Source organism: Gigantopelta aegis, chromosome 3 (genome assembly GCF_016097555.1).
Source record: "Gigantopelta aegis isolate Gae_Host chromosome 3, Gae_host_genome, whole genome shotgun sequence".
Lineage (NCBI taxonomy): Eukaryota > Metazoa > Mollusca > Gastropoda > Neomphalida > Peltospiridae > Gigantopelta > Gigantopelta aegis.
This window is the reverse complement of record NC_054701.1, coordinates 20,405,543-20,431,858: the sequence shown is the minus strand read 5'-3', so window position 1 is coordinate 20,431,858 and position 26,316 is coordinate 20,405,543. Positions and strand designations below refer to the sequence as shown.

Sequence of the window (26,316 nt, the reverse complement as noted above, 5' to 3'; positions counted from 1 at the left end):
TGGTGTATATATTTTGCCATTGTTGAGGTTTACTGACGGCACAAAAGTGCCATTGGTAATGCTCTCTAGCTATGGCAATTTATATCTCAGCGATGGCAATTGCTGTCGTTAAGTTCGAGCCCTGATAAATATCTGAGCTTGAAACAAGTGGGTTAATATAACTCTAAACATGTTAAAAAACGAACATTACAAAAACAATTTTTTTTTAAATCTGCAAATGATGTATTTTAAACTAATGGGTCCAGAATGATACCTTCTATACAAATTCTACTTTCTATACAAAGCATCAAAAGATTTCCAACAATGCACTTTTACACAAAAATGGTAACAAGCACTTTTACACAAAAATAGTAACAAGCACACCACTGTAATAAAATATGTCTCCTCCACGATATACATATTATTTGTCACACAAGCAGTGTTCATTTATCCATGGTGAGTGTAAGTATGATGTTTAGTTGAACTTGATTTAGCACTTGCTAGATGCAAAACACAGCAGCTGTCTATTCTGGTATCAGAAAACATGAACTAGGCTAATTCATAAACTGGTATTCCCTTTCTAAATTGCTCTATATAAAAAAAATTCTTAGTTTTATTATTATATATTTGCTTCTTTCTGGCATTTCAAGAGTACCTACTGGGCAAAATACATAAGCCCCAGTAAAATTTTCAAATGCCAAATAATTTCAGAAAAAAGCACTGTATAACTTAGATGTAATTTAATATTTATATAATCATCTTTATTTGATTAATAAGCCACGACTAGATCTCAACCTTTAATGATGATTAGATGAAAGATACAAGCATTGTGAATTTCCTCTTTAAAACAGAATTAATTATGAAAATCCTGTTCTGCATGTTTTGTCAATTTTAAAAATATACTCTGAGGGACGAGTGAAAATTTGCTCTCTAAAACAATTTTCACTAAAATTTAAAGGTTATCAGATATTTGAATAATATTGGGGGTGGGGTGAGAAATTGCATATCAAATTGAATTGTGAAAGATATGAGACTATATTTGGAGGGGCAGGATGTAGCTCAATCAGCAGAGTGATCACTTGTGATACTTGGGTTGAAGGATCGAATCCTTTCGGCGGACCCATTGTTTGACTGAGGTTTGTTTATCTGTCTCAACCAGTGCCCCATGACTGGTATGTCAAAGGTTGTGGTATGTGCTGTAAAGTCTGTGGGAAAGTGCACATACAAAATCCTTTGGACTATATGTCACAATGAGCAACTGTTTGACATCCAATAGCTGATGATTAGTAAATCAATGTGCTCTAGTGGTTTTGTTAAACAAAACAAACTTTATTTATGAAGGAGTCAAGATATGCAAGGCTGGAATTAGTACTTGTCCACTTGTTAAATATGAATGAAGATTTTGAGGGACCAATTTAAAAAATGTAACACCAGATGGCTGGCCTACTTTTAAAAATACTTTCTTAGGGTAATCTAGCTTCACATGTTTCAAGTTGGTATCAATATGAAGAGAATGAAAGCTGCAATAAAAAGGGATGGCTCTGCTTTTGAACTACAACCAGCCTATAATCTCATAAAAGCAGCTGGCACATTTCATCAGCTGCTGTCACAATCGAATTGCAGGATTTCTTTTTACAATAAACATGAATTCACTACAATTGATTTAACTTTAACTGCAGCTCACTTTTAAAATTTAATTATTTTTTTATTTTTTTGAGGGAGGGGGGTGTTTGCGAGTGAGGTTGGTCATTGGATCAAGTAATGTCAGGTCAAGGTTTTAACGTGCACATTCAGAACAAGCTGGCTCCTACGTCCAGAACAGGAGCTTACTGAATTCAGTCACTAAGATTAAAGTACCTCTGTACAAGGATGTCTACACTGGGGGTGGGGGTGGGGGTACAATTGTGGAAGGAGCTGAAAACAATCTAGGCATAAGATTTTAAACTTTTGATAGTGTGAAATAGATTAATCTCACTTCTTTTTTTGCCCCCTAAAAATATGTACTATGTAATGTAGGGTAGTATTGATAAAATAAAAGTTCAGGAATGAAGGGCTGGGAAGGACATTTAAGAAAATCTTTAGTAAATATATTCTTACTGAAAACAGTGCATCTTTGATCGGCTTTGAAGATATTTAAAACTTTAAGAATTGCACTGTTGTGGTGGTCTATTTTTATATCACACAACAAAAGGAGCACATCAAAAAAATATTTCTTGTGGGTTGTCCCACATGGTCATTTTAACATCTATTGAAATAACGAACAGAACAACATTTTTAGGTTGGGTTCAAACTATTTTCACAACACTTATACAAAAATAATTTTACGTCTCCATAATTCTAGGCACTATAACTAGCATATGCTCATATTATATTTGCTATTCATGACACCATTAAAATAATTATTTAAAAACCCCAACATAAATCTATTAAACAAGAAATATCTTGTGATAATTTATTTACAGTCATGTTCATGTAATCAGAGCCTCATACCAACCTTAGAACGAGGTCATCCGATTAATATTACCAGACAGATGGGTTATCTCTCTTCTCTGAAAAAAATACTCCAATGAAACACATTTAAACATTTGATTCTGCTCCAAATCTTGCTCTAATCTTTGTACTCGCCAAAAGCAGTTGATTAATAATATAATTATATCTTTTATAATGAATAAATAGAGTACGAAATGGCAAAATGTTAAACAGCTTTTTGCCGTGCCTTTGATTAATTTACTCTAAATTAACGGGCCCAAATTAAACAGTGAATTTTAACTCTCTAAAATGGTTATTTAACACGTTTTATTATGTTTTTAGTAAGGACAAGCAGTTTTGGGTGCTGGACAAGTAAAGTAAAGTAAATTGTCCTGACAATTTTTTCAAATAAAAATTAGTTATAAATGTATTGACAAAATAATTTCTTCAAGAATCTGATGCTGCGATATGTTTCAAAGTTTTGTTTTATTGTTTTATTTTTATGTTTTGTTTTGCTACCTAATGAAACAACACTTAATACTGCTAAACCCTTAATAAAAAAAAATCAGGTCAGATAGCACATTTCAGTTTCATGTAGGATACAGGTAAAATTGGAGACGTTTGTCCTACGGGACTGGTTGCCGTTTTGAGTTGGTATGAGCCCTAGCATAAATCCTCATCTAAAACTGCATTTACTACAATTTCACCAAACTTGAGGAATAAGCTGTCAGCTCAGCTGGTAATGTTAGAAAGTAATTTAGCTGGCTGTTGGCTGAAAATGAAAAAACTGATACTACATATGTGTGCAATGTGGATTATAAGACATACAAACACAACATATTTCACTCTTTAAAATGCATGAGGAAAAAAACAAAACATTAAAATAAAAATAGAGATAAATTAATGCACACATTCTTTACAATTTAAACACTGATTTCACATTAACAAGCTGATCAGGACCCATATTTTCAAAGATATCTTAGTACTGTGATATCGTAAAACTATTGTAGCCTACGGTGTGTCTCGCAGCATACGATGGTTTTACTGTTGTGCTAAAATAGCTTTCAAAACTGTCAATAATATAATGGTAGTAACACGAAAGCTGATCAAGCTAGGGATTTTAGACGCTATCTTATCGCTACGAAATGGTAAAATCAGCATAGACTATGACATCACTACAGCACACAACATAGTAACGTCATAGCTTACAATGGTTTTACGATTTCGTAGCATTAAGATAGCTTCGAAAATAAGGGCCCAGGGCCCAGGGCCCCGTTCCACGAAGTGATCTTAGCCCTAATATCAACTTAAGTGCATAGGGTAGCTAGGTAATTTTAGGGCTAAGATTGCTTCGTAGAACAGGGCTTAGGTGCTCGAAGTTGACTATCTATCTACAATGTAGTAAGTACTATCTGATGATTCTGGAGAAGGGACTGTCATTAAAGATACTTAGTCCTCTTACAGAACTTATTGCAATTCTGTCCAAGGCCTGCTTTTCCATTAACACGATTTCATGTGCTTTTTCGCATGCGCATTTACTTTTCCACACCTGCATTCTCGCGAGCCGATTACCATACTAAATTTGACATCGTCTAAAAGTATTGCTAAACCAAAAGTAAATACTTAACGTTATGAAAAACTCGTGTGTGAAAAATCACTCATACATTTTACTAGATTAGTTAATTAAACACAGTTGTAAAAACCAAACATGTCTTAAAAGGTATCTGATGTATGCAATGCAACCACAATGTGTGACAATACTAAAGTTGTGACGATACTACTATTTTAATAAATAGCCCAATATTCCACACTTATCTCATACAACTACATATGTTTTGGAATATTGTAGTAACAGGTATCAACAGACATGATTTTGCAGCAACAAAAATATATTCATATTTATGCTCTATTTGGATAACATTAAACATTCAAAATCCATGCATACCAGTCAGTACCTTGCATAAACTAATGATCTCATTAAAGCTATTCATTCATAAGGGTCATCTCTTTTGGTTAGTGAAGACAACTTTTTAAAAGTGTATCTTATAAGGCTATATATATTAAGTCAAATAGTAATATATAACTTTAACTTCGTGTTGCACGGGTCCATACGTTTTGTACTTCATATTAAACCAAGTAAGTGGTTAGACCTTATCTCATCTGTTTATGACACCACATCATAGTGAAACATAAAAGATGAAACATCGTTATGCTAATCTGTATTAATTATAAGGCCAATTGCATTAGTTGTCCAAAGCAAGACGTGTGATTTTTCCTTAAATTTTAAGTATACTGTTGTATACATTTTTTTTCCAACGGGTGGTTTTTGTTGTTGTGATTTATTAAAATTATTTCTTTTTCTTTTTTGGTTCTACTCTGTAATTAAAACATTAAGTCAGGATTTGCATTGCGATGTTCAATGATTATTGAAATATGCCATTTTAGTTGAATGTAGAAAGCACTTGGTGCACTTTGATAAAGTTAGCAATGCCATCCTAGAGACCATTAAAAATATATATCTACAGTCCGTCCCATCCTCCTATAAAAATGTTTTTTTGGGTAAATAATTTCAGTTTTGTTTGACGTAAGAAGAAAAGTAAAAGTGTTTTGGTAATCGTCAAAAAAATACTATTTTTGTTTTCAATTTAGAAAACAATAGTCTCAGAAAGAAATAACTTGCAGTCAATTCCATAGCATGAAAAAAGGCATTTCGTGTGGGACGGACTATAGTTTACAACTTCCATCCACAATTCTTTCCACTTATTTTCCACTGTTACATTAACAGTTTTGAGACAACCAAAAATGTATTAAAATATGCACCACTGACTATGAACATCCCCTTGAACCATAGACCCACATGTCAAACTAGAGAATGACTTTGATACATGCATTACAGTTTACATAAACAAAAGAGCAGCGGAATAAATGCTCCTATAGCCACAAACACTGGTAGTAGCATGGTGCTTGTGTCATCCTGAGCGTATGGGTCTTTGGCTTTGGGGCCCGATGGCCGGCGAGATTTCGAAGGCTTGGTCGAGATGTTGTCATCATCCTCCTCCTCTTCATCCTCACGTTGTGGTTCAGACCCAGCAAGGGGAGGTAATTTTGGAATATCTGCAAATGGAACAGAAAGTGAAAGTAGACATTTTCGGAAGAAGATAGTGCAAACTTATTTAGTAGCTTAAGTTGGAAGAGTGCAGAACTCTCTTACAAACGATCTACGGTTTAAACTATTTCAGTGGAGGGTGACTTGCAAATTTATTTTTATATATGTAATTGCAGTTCTAGAGAATGACAGAAAACAAATCTGCTACCACCAGTTTGCTTAGTTATTTGAACTTATTATCATACTTCTATCCAATTAAGGTCCAAACATGCTGTCCTGGGCACACAACTAAGTTATCTGTCCAAGGATATTGGGTTAATTGCTAGTAAGAAAGAACTTAATGTAGTGGCCTTACCCACCGAGTTGTTAAAATTCAATTCTAGATGGGAGCCGGTACCGGAATGTGAACCCAGAACCTACCAGCTTTATGTCTGATGGCTTAACCACAACAAACCTGAGGCTAATTCAGTTTACTCTCTATGTTAGCAGAAATATATATAACCTACCTAAAATTAAATATATATACTCTTCAAAAGAAGAAACGCAAAACCACATTGTCGTAACATTTGGAGAATTGATTTAATTATTGAATGGTGAGTCCGATAATTACCAAATGTTGCAGGATTGTTCACAATTCACTCTAGTCCATTGTGAGTAAGTGATAGGACACACCACCAAGGTCAAGGTCATCTGGAGTCAATACCGGGTGTGGCCTCCGCGTGTGTTGACAACTGCCTGGCACCGCCTGCCCATTGAAGCAACCAGAGTACGGATGACGTCCCGGGGGATGGTGGCCCACTCGGCCTGCAAGGCTGCTGCCAGCTCGAGCAGGGTCTGGGGCTGTGGTTGTCGCTGTCGGAGGCGTCGGTCCAACTCGTCCCATAGATGCTCAATTGGGTTCAAATCCGGTGATATCGATGGCCAAGGAAGGACATTAATGTTGTTGTTCTGTAGGAAAGCCGTTGTGAGACGTGCTGTGTGAGGCCTGGCGTTGTCATGTTGGAACACTGCGTTGGCGTTGGCCATAACTGGAACGATGTGTGGCCGGAGGATCTGGTCAATGTAGCCCTGTGCATTCAGGTTGCCCTGCACGTGGACCAGGTCAGTTCTGCCAGTGTGTGAGATGGCTGCCCACACCATGACACTACCCCCGCCGAATCTGTCCACTTCCTGCACGCAGTTTGCCGCATAACGTTCACCACGACGCCTATACACGCGACATCTTCCATCATGACGTCGGAGCAGAAATCGGGACTCGTCACTGAACCACACCTGTCTCCATCGCAGTTGAGGCCATTGTCGATGAATCTGGCACCACTGCAGTCGGAGTCGACGGTGTTGTGGTGTTAAGATGACACCTCGAACTGGACGTCTGGCACGAATTCCTACCTCACGTAGGCGGTTCCGTACGGTCTGGTCGGATATCCTGCGCAAACCTGGTATTGCTGCGGCTGTGGAGGTGGCAGTAGTCAATCGTTCCCGAAGGTGGCGTACCCGGATGTAGCGGTCCTGCCCGGGGGTAGTGACCCGTGGTCGACCGGATCTAGGGAGGTCACGTGTTGATCCATGTTGCTGGTAACGGTCCCCCAGTCTGGAGATGGTGCTTGGGGACACATGGAATGCCCTGGCAACGGCCGTTCTGGATTCGCCTGCGTCTAGTCGGCCGATGGCATTGTTTCTCTGCGGTTCACTGAGACGTGACATGTCCTGGATTGTCAACTATCGGCCAGATACAGAGGCCAGGCAAGCGAACACCCTGCACTTTTATACTGTCGGTGTTCATGTTGCACGTGCAGACAACGCACGTGCAGTGGTGACATGGTTTGCACGTGGCTGCGTTTTTGCAAATATTCACATTTTGGAACTTTATTGTACAGTAGCTGCGTTTTATCGAATGTAACCGTGGGAATGTGTTTGGGACATGCAATGACCTTATATTCACAAAGCATGAACCGGTAGGAAACATAAAATCGGAGTTATAACCCATTTGTACCCTTTTGCGTTTCTTTTTTTGAAGAGTATATCTTAAAATGTATCAGAAAACTTAGTCTCCTTCAAAAACCAAAATTACAAAATGTAGTTAACATCACATTTTATTTACAAATTTGGTTTACATCACTATAAATGCTACATTAGACCTCTGAAAATTATGTGAATGATGGTTTCATTTGTGTGTCGCTCACGTAAAAAGATAACTTTATGTAACCTTTTTTTTGGCACATTAAATTTGGGATATTACTCACATGCAAAAAGGAAAAACAAGTTACTTAAATTTATGGTTGCATAACCAATAAATAGGTTATGCAAATTGTCAATTCTCAGATGCATGCACATTAGAAATTTAGCTTTTTAATACACATATACAATACACATCTGTTACAGAATTCATGCACAGCCCTATATCTGTGACAGTAAATCAATGTCAGTATATCAATCAAAAATAAAAAGGGAGAAATTTGTTATGAATGTAACATTCTTTTATATCTGTGTAGTTCCACAGCCCAGAGCACACATAATGTCCCTGTATTGTTCTACCACCCAGAGCACACATGATGTACCTGTATTGTTCTACCACCCAGAGCACACATGATGTACCTGTATTGTTCTACCACCCAGAGCACACATGATGCACCTGTATTGTTCTACCACCCAGAGCACACATGATGCACCTGTATTGTTCTACCACCCAGAGCACACATGATGCACCTGTATTGTTCTACCACCCAGAGCACACATGATGCACCTGTATTGTTCTACCACCCAGAGCACACATGATGCACCTGTATTGTTCTACCACCCAGAGCACACATGATGCACCTGTATTGTTCTACCACCCAGAGCACACATGATGCACCTGTATTGTTCTACCACCCAGAGCACACATGATGCACCTGTATTGTTCTACCACCCAGAGCACACATGATGCACCTGTACTGTTCTACCACCCAGAGCACACATGATGCACCTGTATTGTTCTACCACCCAGAGCACACATGATGTACCTGTATTGTTCTACCACCCAGAGCACACATGATGTACCTGTATTGTTCTACCACCCAGAGCACACATGATGCACCTGTATTGTTCTACCACCCAGAGCACACATGATGCACCTGTATTGTTCTACCACCCAGAGCACACATGATGCACCTGTATTGTTCTACCACCCAGAGCACACATGATGCACCTGTATTGTTCTACCACCCAGAGCACACATGATGTACCTGTATTGTTCTACCACCCAGAGCACACATAATGTACCTGTATTGTTCTACCACTCAGAGCAAACATAATGTAACTGTAATGTTCTACCACCCAGAGCACACATAATGTACCTGTATTGTTCTACCACTCAGAGCACACATAATGTACCTGTATTGTTCTACCACCCAGAGCACACATAATTGTTTCACAACCCAGAGCACACATAACGTACCTAACATATTATAAACGGTTATATGCCGTCAGACATATGGTTAAGGACCACAGATATTGAGAGGAAACCCGCTGTCGCCACTTCATGGGCTACTCTTTTCGATTAGCAGCAAGGGATCTTTTATATGCACCATCCAAGACAGGATATACCACAGCCTTTGTTATACCAGTTGTGCAGCATTGGCTGCTACTTTACCACCCAGAGCACACATAATTGTTTAACAGCCCAGAGTACACATAATTGTTTCACAACCCAGAGCACACACAATGTATCTGTATTGTTTAACAGCCCAGAGTACACATAACTGTTTCACAACCCAGAACACACATAATATGATAATGTACCTGTATTGTTCTACAGGTGACATTTGCATATTTAGACTATAACAAGTAACTTGTATGACATTGTTCAAACATTACTTTCATAAGATGTAGCTCACTCCCAAACCTTGGCATTGTCTCTGCTATGATCTAAGACTTTTTTCAGTTTTCACATTAAAAAAAAAAACCCATCAAAATTGACCAATATATTTGCGTGTATGGTCATACTGCTATATGTACAAGTGAAATGTACATAAACTACACACCACCCATATTCATCAAACAAAATTTCTTTTCTATTAATGCTATTAATACTTACCATCTACAATTCCTTTTGCTACATAAAGGGCATTCACTTTTGGGTTATCATATTCACCCTGAATGGAAAAGAAAAATGTATATATACATTGTATATATTAGCTAATGTCAATTGTCATGCTAAAACAAATTATGACCTTTTTCAGAATCCATAAAACCAGAAAAATAAAATAAATCAATACACAAACAAACACATACTTAATGCTACCATTAATAGCAAATACATAGAAATTTATTTTTAAAAATGTACTTGTGTTCATGTTTTGCATTAATTAATAAACATTGTTATAAGATAGGAAATTGTGATTACAGCTTTAACGCACATTTTATTTGTTACAAACACAAACACAAACACACACACACACACACAAAAACACTGTGGCACGAGTTTTCCCACTTACATACTAGATCCTGACCAAAAGGCAATACATTAAGTCCATTAAAGTGTCAAATAAATTGTCTATCACTGCTATACAGCCACATGTCTAATGATCCTAATCACAGAGTAAGCAATTTATGATGACTGGAGCTCTAGTGTGCTTTTCAATGACGAGGAAGTCGACATCTTGACAATGACAAGTCTTATTATATGATAATTACTTCTTAAAATAGTAAATACTATTATCCTGTTCAATTATTTAGACCCAAAGTTTTTTGCAAATGTTACGTTTATTTCCTATTCTATATTTTTTTCTTTGCATTTACATGAAAACAAACCCAAACCCCGACAGGTTTTATATACAATTCATCATATAAAATGCACGAAGTTGACTTAATTCCACTTTTTAAAAATCTCTGTGTCTTTTGAATGCACATTATTTCTCCTATAAATAACTAAGGTCATTTGCATATCAAAATATTGGGATCTGAGGCTACGTGAAGGCCATTATAGCTTGTTTCACTAAATCAAGGTTATTATTGTTTTGCAGTGTGTAACAGCATTGTCTAATCTTTCCATTAAACATAGATGTAAACAAACAGAACATGTAACCCTTTCTTGTAGGTGCATTATATTTAATAAATTTAGCTAATGTATTATGTATTTTTATTTTATTATATCAATTATATATTAGCGTACCATATCTAACCTAACACAACTGTGGTGTAGCACAGTAATAAACACAAATCACCTCACACACCGCAGGAATGTGCTTTCCAAATTTATAAATAAATTTAATGCAGGGCCGGACCCAGAAGACCGGATGTGTATGTGTGTGTGTGTGTGTGTGTGTGTGTAAAATGTCAAAGGCCACCAACATCAAATAATAATAAAAATGTTATTTAATTTGCCTCTAACGTATATATATATATATATATATATCTATATAGTATTTAGGGTGGTGCTAGGGGCTGGGGTTTGGGGTTTGGGTGTTACATTTGTAATGCGAAAAACCAAAGGCCTATTGTTCGGACTCGTATGGGTTCAACGACTTTTTCATCCCGCAGACACAGCCCTGAATGTTCAAAATACGATAGCATTGCTTGGTCAATAACATCATTATTTCGATCTATGACTGCATGTGCTATTGTAGAAATGTGTAAATCACGTAAAATACAAGTTAGGTAGGGTATATAAATTTGAGGAAAAATATGGGTAAATCGAAAAACACTTCAGTTGATGTAAAATCGTGTATTAAGAACGTTTTCGATTATTTTGAAGATGAATATCAGCGCGGTAGACCTAGGTATGCTTCTTATCGAATTGTCGATCGAGTTGCCGCTGCACTTAGTTTTGGTTTCAACAGTAAAAAGAACTGTGAAATATCTAAGCTCTACGAATCCAAGCATAGAAATCACTGTGAAAAAACGCGACCGAAAACTCATCGATTTATTTGATAAAGATGTTATTAGACGACGAGTATACAGATTTTATAGAGAGGGCGAATTACCTACATTACATAAGATTAACGTGGCTTTAAGGGAGGAATGTGGAATCAACATATCCATATCAACTTTACGAAGAACACTCCATGACCTCGATTTTAAATACCAACATATGTCTACAACTGGAAAAGTGATTTTTGAGGACACCAATATATCAGACAGGAGACTGTCCTATCTCCATGAAATATCCAGTTTACGAGAACAGGGGTATTTAATAGTGTATCAAGATGAGACCTGGGTGAATGTCAACCACACAACATCCCACCACTGGACAGATATCCACCCGGGCACAAGTACCACCAATCACCTGCCGAAATCAGACACTGCTGATCAAGTTCCTAAACTCTGTTCGGTGACTGGGAAGGGAAAAAGACTTATTATTTGTCATGCTGGCTGTGATAAATATGGATTGATAGATGGCTGTGAATTGATCTTTGAGGCTACAAAAACAGACGGAGACTATCATGGTGAGATGAATCATGAAAATTTCATCAAATGGTTTGAAGAACAACTTATGCCTTCTCTACCAGAACCTTCTGTTATCGTCATGGATAACGCAAGCTACCACAACAAATTAACTGAGATTACACAATGTCCTGCACTAAACGCTAAAAAGGAAGAAATTCAGTCGTGGCTACGAAACAAAAATATACCTTTTGAGAGTAACATGACAAAGCCAGTTCTTTATGAACTTGTGAAAAGTAACAAATGTGCAAAGCAATTTGTTACTGATGATATTGCTGAATGCCAAGGGCACTTGTGTCTAAGACTGCCGCCAAGACATTCTGAACTCAATCCGATGGAACTGATCTGGAGTCAAGTCAAAGGGCACATAGCTCGTCATAATGATGGTAAAATGACCACGGTGCGGAGAGAACTTGCACATGCATTGAACTCTGTCACACCTACACCCTGTGATGGTCCCCCTTAACGAAGATAGTGATGAAGAAATGAGTTCGTCGACTGATTATGTTATTTCTCCATACCCATCAGGAGTATTACTTTAATGTATGCATGAACTCTTTAACACCAAAAACTATTTATTTCCATATCATTCACTATCAAACAACCTAACAACCTATAAACTAATCGACTAGAAATGCATATAGACTACACATACATACGAGAGAAATGTTTATTTAACGACACACTCAATGCATTTGATATACGTTTATGTGGCATCAGACAAAACGGTTAAGGAGCATTATGACAGTGAGAAAGAAACTCGCTACCGCCACATGGGCCACTGTTTCCGATAAGCAATTTTGATAAGCAATAAGGGACGTTTTATATGCACCATCCCATAGACAGGATAGCACATACCACAGCCTTTATACATCAGTTGTGGTGCACAGGCTGGAACTAGACACAACCGAATGGGTCCACCATGTGGGATCGATCAATCGACCTACCATGAGCGAACGCTTTACCTCTGAGCTACGTTCCGCTCCATATACAAAAGAAGCCTTAAGTGGGGTTGAGGTTGTGCAGAGGGTCACACCTCCACCAATCGCATGCATACCATATTCTTCTCTCTCTCTCCCTATAACCATATAACCATAGATTAAAATATGTTGAGTGTATCGTTACATAAATGACGTCTCTCTCTCTCTCTCTCTGTCTGTCTGTCTCTCCCTTCAGCGTGCGCGCTTGTGTATTCCACAATATAATTATAATATTTGATACATATATTTTTTTCAAACTGAGGTTTTGTCACTTGAACTCCCCACCTGAATCCGCGCCTGCTTCATGTTTACAGATATTTTCTTAAATATAGGTCATACTACGATTTGTGCGGATAGGACGATAGAACCGAACATTAGTTTGAAACGCACTATACAATGATGCTTTTGATATTCAAATGACCGTAGTTATTTATAGGAGAAATAACGTGCATTTAAAAGACACAGAGATTTTTAAAAAGTGGAATTAAGTCAACTTCGTGCATTTTATATGATGATTTGTATATAAAACCTGTCGGGGTTTGGGTTTGTTTTCATGTAAATGCAAAGAAAACAAATATAGAATAGGAAATAAATGTAACATTTGCAAAAAACTTTGGGTGTAAATAATTGAACAGGATAATAGTAAGAAATGCCTAGTAAGTCAAACATTTTTGACATCGACAGAACTAACACAATACAGTTGTTTTTTCATATTATTAAACAAACAACAAATAAATAAATACACAAATAAATAAATAAATAAATAAATAAATAAATAAAACACCTTAAGTTTGCTATTAATGAAGATTGTCTGTTACTTGAAACATACTTATTAATAATAACACCACCAATCCCTCACATTTTACATGGGCTTTTACGCTTGCACACATTAATTTCATCTCAGAAGCGTATTTTATTGTCCAATTAAAAATATGGTAACAGCAAACCTCCTGCAATTCAAAACTTCTTGTTGTCAATATGTGCAAGGTTTACTCAAGATTTGTTTTATAGAAAACAAACCACTCACCTGGAGCTTATGAGGTGAGTGATTTATCACTCGCCTGAAGTTTAAATATGAAGGACTGTAACACAAACAAGTATATATTTTATTTTGAATTATTTTGTTTGGTTCTGGGACAGTAACACTCAAATAATACAAAGTACCAATATATAGTAACTTCATTAGATGTGGTGTTTGCAATGATGACATCTGTATGTTCATGAAAATGGGATGCTTTTAAATTGTAATACAAATTTAATTATGTACTTGCCTTGTCTCAAACAAGGGAATGCTCTGTTTGATACAGTCACAATACACTATACAAGCTTCAGACATCGTTAAACAATTCTAAAACATTAATTACATTTCCATTCAATTTTCATTCATATTACCATATACATGTACATATATTTTCACCTTTAAGTTGCTAATCAATTTTTAAAACAAAATGTTCCCTACAAAATACCAAGTATTGGAATAAATTCTGAAAAATAATAACTTGTCCATTAAATATGGAACTGCCATTAGTACTGTTTTTAGTAGTAAAAGTAGTACTCATTGTCAATAAAACTGCAAAATAAAATATATTTAAGAAGAACTCACCTTTATAAACTCCACTGATAACTTTCCGTCTAACTGGGAAGCTTCACCATTCACTCTCAACTTGCCTCCTTTTATTGAAAACGGTATAATTTCATCATGGGCAACACCTCTACCCACTTTAGCATAGATATCGAGTTCACTCACAACATTGTGTTCACCATTCAGTACAACATCAAACACCTGCAACAACATCATCAAATACATCTGATATATTGCAATATTGTATTCAGGGTTCTTACACTTGAAAAAACTTAAAATTCAAGGACATTTAAAGGACTTTTTTTTTTAATTTTGAAGGACATGAAATGTTCAATCAATGAATGTTTTTATAACAAACTGTTGTCTGAATTTAGACAGGGTAGGATGACAACAAAAGTACAGATGTGAAAAAAATAAACCACAAAATTTTTGGCCTAAATTTTTAGGACATTCCCAGGATACAATAAAATGTAATGCCTTTTCCAGGACATTCCACCTGTTTGGATTTTAAAATCACCAAATTCAAGGACATTCCAGGATTTCCAGGATGCGTAAGAACCCTATTATTAAATTACATGTGCATGTGTATTTTACTAAAATATATAAAACTGTCAAACCTTAAATGCACTCAAATTGGTAAAACAAATTGTAAATAGCCCTGGATATGTTTGTTGTGGGATTTTTTCATCATTAAACAATCTGTTAGCCAAATAACTTACATTAGTTTATGAATTTTTTAATTATTTTTTTAAAATCACAAACACTGGAAATTGTCTTGGCACAACCTAAGAACTTGTTTAAGGATACCAACACATTTTAAATTACACCTATAATATTTGGTGTCTAGCTATGTGAGAGAAAATTATTTCACAATGGACAACCTATGTCTGACACTGTGTTAGAATTTAACATCCTAGTTATTACATAACAATGGAAGGAAGGAAATGGTTTATTAAACGAAACACTGAAAACATTTTATTTACAGTTATATGGTGTCAGACATATGGTTACGGTCCACACAGATAATGAAGGAGGAAACCCGCTGTTGCCACTTCATGGGCTACTCTTTTCGATTAACAGCAAGATATCTTTTATATGCACCATCCCACAGTTAGGATAGAACATACCACATGCCAGTCGTGGTGCACTGGCTGGAGCGACAAATAGCCCAATGACAGGGATCAATCCCAAACCGACCATGCATCAAGCGAGCACTTTACCACTGGGCTATGTCTCACCCCACATAACAATGGAGTGGGTAAATAATGTGATCCAGTGAGAACATAAAAATGTTGTCCCATTGATATTTTGAATGATAAATGTATATAGTACAATAACTGAATCAAGGAGATTAAAAAATGAGTACTCAGGGGCTTTTGTCACCATGTCACGACAGCTCCATTGTGGTGGAATTTGCATGCATCATGTATGACACTTGAAATGATTTCAATTGTTACGCTAGTGTGTACAGGGAATTTTATTACATGATCAAGAATTGATTTTACTTCTAAAAATACTGTTCGTAGTACTGGATTACAAAAAAAATACAAGCATGGTTCCATGGACTCAATTCAATGGCTTATCAAGTACATCCAGTTAAATCTAGTTGAGTGGCAAACAAAGAACGCTCACCCAAACTGTGATCTTTGGTTGCAGGATTAAGTGCTCAATCTATTCTAGTTTTTCTCCCTTCCCAACCAAAGCTCCATGATGGGTACAGCAAATACCATGGTATGAACTATCATGTCCATAACAAATTGTATATAACAGATTCCTTTCTGCTTTTTTTTTAATGAAATCATAGGGCTACTGATTTTTATTGAGAGTGATTTATTTTTATACAGATAACCTGTCAGACAACCATTAAAAAATGTTAAAATTAAGTTCGTCCTCCAGGGCTTGACATAGAAATCCACCTGCTAAAGCTACCCCCCAAAAATCACAGGTCATTGTTTCAATTATCTCATCTGCTATTTATCTTGTAAATATTCTTTTATATTTTAAATCCATAATGCACTAAAATATATCTCAGTCAGAGGTCCTAATTTTCCACACAAACCCTCCCCCCAAGCCATATTGTCATATTTGTAACAGGAAATATTTTGTTTGGCCTGCTACTTTTAAAAAGTAATAGCAGGCCATATTTTACTTCCTGTTTCAAGCCACAATTAGTCTCTCAAGTTGGAAAGCAGGAAAGCAAGCCATTATTCTTCTGATAATAATTCCCATAAGCATACGAGATGAGGTCAGGGGGTTAAAATGCACACCCTGTGGTGGAGCAAATCTTCACATTCAGGCTATGATGAAGACAATTTTGGCAAAATTAACTGATCTGAAAATGTTCACCATGAATAAAGTTCATCATTTTACTCACAATATTAGTTGTAAAAAAATGTGCAGTGATTCATGTGAAACCCTACAATAGTTATTTGGTAGTAATGCAAATATGAATAAACCCTTTTACTTAGGTTCAGACATTTTCATTTAATTTGGTCAAAAATTAGCCTCCCTTCCTCCCCACAAAAATGGGAGCCTGTACACAATCAATAATTCCAGACGAACAGATCCAGATATTTAAAAAAATAAGCAGTATAATAATTTAAGTTAATATGACACATACTAAAGCAAACTGGTGAAAGGCAAATGCAGAATACTTGATCCACTTTCCATCTTGGGTGGGTATGAGGTGAGTGTGAGCAACTGCTCACCTCTCATAGCGAGGCCTGATCTTCAAAATGAAGTACGTTATATATGACCATTTGGTACATGCCAAAAATGTTATGGGACTGGGTTTTTGTAAGTACCTTTTGGAAATACAAGTACATACCGTACTAATGAATCATCAACAGGATGAGCGACAATTTTTTAACACTTCAGATGATCATGATGTAACATACACTGATTAATAATGAAATACATCGGCAAATTAATAATAATAAAAAATTATATATAGATCTGCCAAATTTAATTTTAATCTGCATTTGACAATTTGTCCAACTAAATATACTACTCAAAAGAATTTAAGGGTCAAAAATTTATAACCAAATAAGTTTCAGAGTGTATTAGATTGATGATGTAAACTACACCAAATTTTTTATTTATTGTTCCATATTTACAAAAAACCACAAATAAACGTCACTGTATACAAGAAAGTCACATGACATGCTGTCAAAGTTGAAGGTTGTCAAACATGCATTTTACACATTAAAACATTCGTTTAATAGTGTGTGAATCCACCCCTGGCGCGAATACACTCGACACATCGTTGCCTCATGCATTATAATGAAATACATCGGCAAATTAATAATAATAAAAAATTATATATAGATCTGCCAAATTTAATTTTAATCTGCATTTGACAATTTGTCCAACTAAATATACTACTCAAAAGAATTTAAGGGTCAAAAATTTATAACCAAATAAGTTTCAGAGTGTATTAGATTGATGATGTAAACTACACCAAATTTTTTATTTATTGTTCCATATTTACAAAAAACCACAAATAAACGTCACTGTATACAAGAAAGTCACATGACATGCTGTCAAAGTTGAAGGTTGTCAAACATGCATTTTACACATTAAAACATTCGTTTAATAGTGTGTGAATCCACCCCTGGCGCGAATACACTCGACACATCGTTGCCTCATGCTGTTGATCAGACATCTGAAGAACTCTTGGGGAATGGCCTGCCACTCTGCCATAAGAAGTTGACCCAGATCATGAAGGTTGGCCGGAGGGGCATGGTTATCCCGAACTCTCCTGCCTAATTCGTCCCAGGCGTACTCTATTGGGGCCAAGTCAGGCGAATATGCTGGCCAATCCATCCTGGCGATACCTTGTTGTCTGAGAAAGTCTGTTATCACCCTGGTGCGGTGGGGTCTGGCATTATCATCCTGTAGAACTGCCCCGCCGCCAATCTGCTGAAGGCCTGGGAGAACCAACGGCCGGATAATCTCATTCAGATAGCGGATTCCATTCAGATTGCCATCCACCACATAGAGGGGGGTCCTGTGGTGAATAGAGATGCCTCCCCACACCATGACGCTGCCACCACCGAACCGGTGACGTTGTCTAACGTTAACGTCAGCGAAGCGCTCCCCAGGACGTCTGTAGACACGAACCCGACCGTCGTTGAACTGGAGACTAAACCCGGACTCATCAGTGAACATCACTCGACCCCACTGAACACGTTGCCACCGCAGATGAAGTGTGCACCAGTGACGTCTGGCCGTTCTGTGACGTGGTAGGAGTGGTGGTCGAACAGCCTGGCGACAGCAGCGTAGATTATTGGCTCTCAGACGATTGCGTATGGTTTGATCAGACACTCGAGTTCCAGTCGCAGTCCGCAGATTGTCACGTAATCGGCGTGCAGTGGTTGTGCGTTGACGTAGAGCCATATTGGTGATGTAGCGGTCCTCTCTATTTGTAGTGCTTCGGGGTCTTCCCGAACGTGGACGATTTCGAACAGAATTTGTTGCTTGGTACCGTTGCCACAGTCGGCCAACGACACTCTGACTGACACCAAGTCTCAGAGCAACATTTCTTTGCGTATTGCCATCCTGAAGCCAAGCAATAGCCCTTCCTCGATCTTCGATAGTCAGTTGAAGTCGTACCATTGTCGAATTTGGAGTGTGCACCGTACACAAACGCAAGCTCCAATTATACGGAAATTCAGCATTGGGAACATGGAATACACGTGCAAAGCGTGCAAATGAAGCGCTTTGCGAAAAAGCAAGTTATGGGCACTTAGCAGACCTTTCGCTTTCGCCCTAATTTACGTGCAAATGTAAGCATGTTTTCGCCATTAGAACTAGTCGACAGTGTCAATGACAGTGGATTTTAATTCATTTATGGGTTGCTTAGACCCACTTTCGTCAAAATGGAACAATACCATGCATGACATTATGGTCTAGCTAATATAATTGACATTCAGAAAATAATGTCGAAAATATCGTCTGACTCTTAAATTCTTTTGAGTAGTATATATAAAAAATCAGGAGTCGAAATTTATATATTTTTTACCACTATTACCATATAACAGAATATATATTTAATGAATTTTAAGAAATACTATTTCTTCAAAGAATCCCATAAAAAGCGTGTGGTAAAACAACTATAGTAATGTACATTGCTGCTCGCTAACCAATACGCAAAACAGCACATCGATCACGCAAGTGTCAGTATACTCAGAAATGAGAACTAGAAATGAACATTAGTTTTTAATGCAAAGTTCGTCATGGGATACTGAAAGATTTTATTTAGTATTTTGTTTTAAAACTGAGTATTTTCGGAATAGTGTATATTTCGACACCTGCAAATGTCGTATCATCAACATCCTTAATTGCATTAGGTTTTAAATTATATTAAATTTGTTGCTTGGTTCACACAATCGACATCCAATTTGTTAATTTTAATTTGTGAGGTTTTTCTTCACACTTTGAAAGCATTTTCAAGTTCAGTATTAAACTTGAAACAAAGTTAAAGTTTGTTTTGTTTAACAACACCACTAGAGCACATTGATATATTAATCATCAGCTATTGGATGTCAACATTTGGCAATTTTTACATATAGTCTTAGAGAGGAAACTCGCTACATTTTTCCATTAATAACAAGGGATCTCTTTTATATGCACCATACCACAGACAGAATGGCACATACCACAGCCAGGGCTTTTGCAGATTTTATTTTTTAAAGTTAACTTTTTAACAAAATTAATTACTTTTATTATTACAGTAAGATTTTCTTAACCCTAACCTATACCCATTTTCTTTCTGGGGGAGGACCCCCATGCCACCTGTTGACTGTGGTTGCATTCAATTCCATAGCACCATAACCAATAATGTCTTTCTGGCAGAAACACTGACAGCCTTTGATATACCAGTGATGGTGCACTGGCAGGAACACTGACAGCCTTTGATATACCAGTGATGGTGCACTGGCAGAAACACTGACAGCCTTTGATATACCAGTGATGGTGCACTGGCAGAAACACTGACAGCCTTTGATATACCAGTGATGGTGCACTGGCAGGAACACTGACAGCCTTTGATATACCAGTGATGGTGCACTGGCAGAAACACTGACAGCCTTTGATATACCAGTGATGGTGCACTGGCAGGAACACTGACAGCCTTTGATATACCAGTGATGGTGCACTGGCAGAAACACTGACAGCCTTTGATATACCAGTGATGGTGCACTGGCAGGAACACTGACAGCCTTTGATATACCAGTGATGGTGCACTGGCAGGAACACTGACAGCCTTTGATATACCAGTGATGGTGCACTGGCAGAAACACTGACAGCCTTTGATATACCAGTGATGGTGCACTGGCAGGAACAAGAAATAGCCCAATGGGCCCCAACGATGGGCAATGACACCAAACCGACTGCGCATCAGGAGAGCCTTTTACCACTGGTTGAAACAAGTAAGTATCTTAATAAATAAATATGTATTAAGTTTTTTATGTTTATTCTTTAAAATGACAGATATCGAATACACTTGACTAGATCTTGTGTCAAACTGGAAAAACATCAATTAAAATTTTCAGAGCTCACATTGGAACCAATTTTGCTTCAGCCAATTTTCAAATATGTAGCTCTAATATTTTTTTAAAGCTATTAAAATGGGGTTAATTTAAAGAAAGTGTTACTTGCCAAATGTTAAATGGTGTAGCCACATTGTATACAAATTAGCAATTGGCTATTTTAGCAATATACAGGGTGAGCTCTGCATGTCAGTATGTTACGTGATCTCATGCATGCCACATCAACAAGGAAGGAAGGAAATGTTTTAATTAACAACGCATTCAACGGGGCTATGCCCCCCCCCCCCCCCCCACACACACACATATCAACAAGGGCAAATTATTCCATTTTTATGATTTTCAACTGCTTTGGTGTTAAACTTTTGTTCTCAATCATGTTCCATTACAGAATGTAATGCATGGTTCTGCCCTATCTGTAATAAAGGTAGATATCCATGCAGAACAAATGTAAATTAAATAAATAAATAAGTGTCTGATTTGTTTTAATTAAGAATAATTTATTAGAAACAAAACAATTTGCAAACTATTTACTGGTATGAACATACTGCCTATAATTCGGGGTCAATTTTAAAATTTAGGGAACCAAGGCAAACTTTTTCTTCAAAAGAGGGGCTGCGCATGATGGTGACTTACTTTCTATCAAGTTTTCACAGGAAAAAATATTCCACCCTGGTATTTTGGGTTCTAGACTAAGCAAAACTTTTTTCAAAAAGTATATTTCAGAAACATACACATCAGGCCATTCAGATATTATGTAACACTCGAGGCTGTACAGTAGGTCCAAACATTACTAAAAAAAATTGATGGTTTTATTTTCATTTAAACACTGTCATGACAATGTAGGTAGTTATAGCTAGACACACAATAGCAATTATAAGACTTGAAATGCACTTTTCCAAATAGTATACAAAAATTATATTACACTCATCAAATGACTTGTATGTGAATAGGAAGGGGTCTCCAAGCCTTACATAATATTTGGGTGGTCTATGGTCTAGCATTAAGGTGGGGGAGAAGTCTAATTTTGACAAAAATAGCATATTAGATATTTTTCAGTTTACTTGATTGGGTTCACTTTTGCCAGTTGTTCTAGAATTTTTATAAAATTCACTACCCATGGGATTAGTGATTTTAAATTTTTTTACTAGCGACAATTAAAAATTCACTAGCCCAACTTTACTTTTAATTTAATAAAATTATATTAAATAATAGTAATAATCAGATATGTCACCTAAAGAGGCACATAGAGCTTAAAAATACTAACATTGGGGGTTGGGGGTGGTAGCAGGATATTCATATAAAATTTACCAAATAGACTAAACTGCAAAATTTGACCCAAAACATTCACTAGCCACTGGGCATGGCAATTGTAGCTATTTACTAGCCCAACAAATTAATTTTATATTCACAGGGTGTTCTTCTGTAATAGCTAGTGACTTTCTCAAACATTTGTCAAACACTGGGTCATACCTTTCATACACAGTAGGCCTACTCATGTTTTATTGTGCTGTTTATTGTTAATCTAAATGTAATTTGGTAGTCACTCCAATGGTGCTAAACAAATGTGTTCCCTTTAATTTTAAAAGTATGTGCTGTTAGTCTACACTGAGTGGTAAAAAAACAAGGGTCATCTAGAAAGTATTTTTATTAAAGTTACTACTTTTCACAAACAGTTTAATGTATTAGTTCAACTGGGCTCAAAACGTCCTTTGGCCTGGGCCCATATTTTCAAAGCAATCTTAGCCTACGAAATCGTAAAATTATCGTAAGCTATGACATCACTATGGCGTGTGCTGTAGTGACGTCACACCCTGCGATGGTTTTACTATTTCGTAGCACTAAGAGAACTTTAAAAAATGGACCCTGGTTGCTAAATGTGACCAATGTCCCATTTGGGCGACTTAAATATTAAAAAATAATGGTGTTAGTCATCCAAATGATATTATTTGGGCAATCTTCTTTAGAGCTATAACATATGAGCCACTATTAATATTTGTATTGCATACATTTAGTCCACATTAAAATCTTGCTCATGGTTCAAGGTTGGCTTACCTTAATTTGCCAACATCCATTATTATGTTTTGGGCCACCATATTTTTTGGCGAGTTTCTAGCCCCGGTTCAATATTCTCAAATAACCGTGAAACGGCCTATTAACATGAAATGGTTTCTGCACATGCGCATTGTAATGTACAGTCAATTTGATGCAATAATGTTTTATCATGTTCCATTTATTGTCAAAATCAACCAACAAATGCTAATATCCATGCCATTTTCTATTGTGAAGATATTAAATGCATATCATAGTGTAATGTTGACATTCTTCAGCTACTCCCATAAATGGGGCTATTGTTTTTTCCAAGAGGGACGCCTGTCACATGATGTCACCAAAACTCTTACAATGTAACATGCAAATTCTGCAAAGCAGATGAGACTTTGACAATGATAGCAGTGAAAAACTTGTTAAATTTAGGTTTGTTTAATATTACACGCCATTTAATATAGTGCGCAGTCGTTTAGAAACATTTCCCTATATATACAACCGTGTCCGGTGATTCGGCGCACTTGGTATTTTGCTCAAGTATGGTTAGGAAGTTGTCATGTTGTCAGTGTTTTTAACAAATTAAAATTCAATTTCTTTTTCAATGGTTAATCAAGTTTCAACATATTTATTGTTAAGGATGCAATTAAAAAAACATTAGAAATCGTTTTTGGATACAAGGGGGTGTCTACATTTATGCACAATTTTAAAATGTTTATTTACTACAGACATAAAACAAGATTATGCACTGCTTTATTGGTGAGAGACACATTTTATTAAGTATTTAACAGTGTTCACATAGAAAATGATTTTTGAATGCTTAGGTGCACCGATACACCGGACAGCACTGTATGTATAAAAATCTTTGAATGTCTACTGATTTAAGTTTGTTTTGTTTAATGACACCACTAGAGCACATTGATTAATCATCTGCTATTGGATGTCAAACATTTAGTAATTCTGACACAGTCATCAGAGGAAACCTGCTACATTTTCCTAATGCAGCAAGGGATCTTTTATATGCACTTTCCCACGGACAGAAAAGCACATACCATGATAGCCCGAGTACTCTGACTGTAAGAGAGCTAGACGGACATTTGGACATAAACACGCTCTCATTACAGTCAGAGACCAACCTATGTCTTTTTTTTGGCAATTCCTGACTACCAAACGGTAGGCAACGAGTCCCGCTCTAATACCACAACAATCCTATGTTTGACGTCAAATACCTTTACATCAATCATTTTCGAGTTAAGTGATACAAAAAAAATCCACATATTAATCACTAATACACATGTATACTACAGAAAGAAACCCGACAGCACCCACATTCAGCTACGCTTCGTGACACTCCGTCGCAACAATTACAAAGCTCGGCGATCTATTTCGAGACTGGGCGATTCCGCCTTGTGCAGCAGTTACAGGGGTCGTCTCATAAGAGGAGGCAGTACGTAGCACATACTTTTGCCGTATCCTGTCGATAACACCCCAAATGTATCCTTCAAATTCAAAATGGAATCAATAATGTGTAATTGTTTTGGTTTAATGACGTAATGAAATCCAAATTCGTCGATAACACCCCAAATGTATCCTTCAAATTCAAAATGGAATCAATAATGTGTAATTGTTTTGGTTTAATGACGTAATGAAATCCAAATTCATCCAAAACGGCATTAGCCAACTCTTCCATGTTGTAACTTCACTTGATATGAGACGGCCCCTGAACTGCTGCACAAGGCGGAATCGCCCAGTGCGCGATCACGTGGTCTACGTCTCGAAATAGATCGCCGAGCTTTGCAATTGTTGCGACATAGTGTCACGAAGCGTAGCTTAATGTGGGTGCTGTCAGGTTTCTTTCTGTAGTAAGTGTATTAGTGATTAATATGTGGATTTTTTTGTATCACTTAACTCGAAAATGATTGATGTAAAGGTATTTGACGTCAAACATAGGATTGTTGTGGTATTAAAGCGGGACTCGTTGCCTACCTTTTGGTAGTCAGGAATTGCCAAAAAAAGACATAGGTTGGTCTCTGACTGTAATGAGAGCGTGTTTATGTCCAAATGTCCGTCTAGCTCTCTTACAGTCAGAGTACTCGGGCTAATACCATGATTGTTGATCAGTTGTGGTGCACTGGTTGGTACGAGAAAGAACCCAATCAGTTAAATGGATCCACCAAGGTGGTTGGATCCTCAAGTGGGCACTCCACCGACTGAGCTAAATCCCTCCCCTTTCCTTATTTGTGCACTTTGTTTTGGGGAAGGTTCTCTTAATTCAACAATAGTATTTTGATGTCATGGTTCAATCATATTCAATAAAAACAAGTCACATGTAAATCTACTGATTTATGGGGTAGCTCAGTTCACGGTTTTTCACGATACATGACAGATGCTGAGGATCAGTGATCTCACCTTTTTATTTGGGGCGGTGAACCAAACTTCGCTGAATTTCAGGACGAGAACATAATCACCATCTCTAGTCAATGGAATATCGTAGCCGAACGTTGACATGTGATATCTCTCGGTTTGGTAAAGAATCTGATCCTGTGGGACAACTCGAGAGATAGATAAGCTCTTGCCGAAGTCGGAAGCAAATCCCGTTTTTAATGGATCGCTTTGGTAGCGAATTCCGTGAACATCGGTGTGAGCTCCGCCTCCACAGTTCACTGCCCATATCGCCTCTACGGCTCCACACGTACGTACGACTAAAGAAATAGCACAAATGGCACTGAAAAGTACCCGAGTATTTGTGAAAAATAAGCTGATCCTGTAAAAAACAGATCCTACTAACGGAAACATCTTCACCGAACCACGCGACAACACGTTCTTCCGCTACGGAAGTGACGTTTTGTGCCGGCCGGTTGCCAAATGAGGGTCCTGCTAAAAACAGGATCTGACTCTGAGTAGTATTAATTTTGACGGGAAATAAAGAAAAAGAAAGAAATGTTTTATTTAACGACGCACTCAACACATTTTATTTACGGTTATATGGCGTCAGACATATGGTTAAGGACCACACAGATATTGAAAGATGAAACCCGTTGTCGCCACTTCATGGACTACTATTTTCGATTAGCAGCAAGGGATCTTTTATATGCACCATCCCGCAGACAGGGTAGTACATACCACGGTCTTTGATATACCAGTCGTGATGCACTGGCTGGAACGAGAAATAGCCCAATGGGCCCG

The 26,316-nt window shown here is 37.1% G+C and overlaps 1 protein-coding gene across 1 annotated transcript; it reads right to left on the bottom strand.

The window, feature by feature from the left end:
- Positions 1–25,952, bottom strand: LOC121367671 (malectin-A-like). The gene is made up of 4 exons (XM_041491981.1): positions 25,540–25,952; positions 14,561–14,740; positions 9,630–9,687; positions 1–5,562 (listed from the first exon to the last, which is right to left on the bottom strand). The coding sequence occupies exons 1-4, from the start codon at positions 25,924–25,926 to the stop codon at positions 5,339–5,341; spliced, it is 849 nt and encodes a 282-aa protein (XP_041347915.1). The 5' UTR covers positions 25,927–25,952; the 3' UTR covers positions 1–5,338.
- Positions 25,953–26,316: the final 364 nt, after the last annotated feature.

Bases quoted from the DNA above. Each gene is read 5' to 3' on its own strand.
- LOC121367671 (XM_041491981.1), bottom strand. From the start codon at position 25,926: ATGTTTCCGTTAGTAGGATCTGTTTTTTACAGGATCAGCTTATTTTTC. The intron at 9,688-14,560 runs GTGAGTTCTTCT...TTTTCCATTCAG, and splicing joins TATCAGTGGAGTTTATAAAG to GGTGAATATGATAACCCAAA. The intron at 5,563-9,629 runs GTAAGTATTAAT...TTCCATTTGCAG, and splicing joins AGCAAAAGGAATTGTAGATG to ATATTCCAAAATTACCTCCC.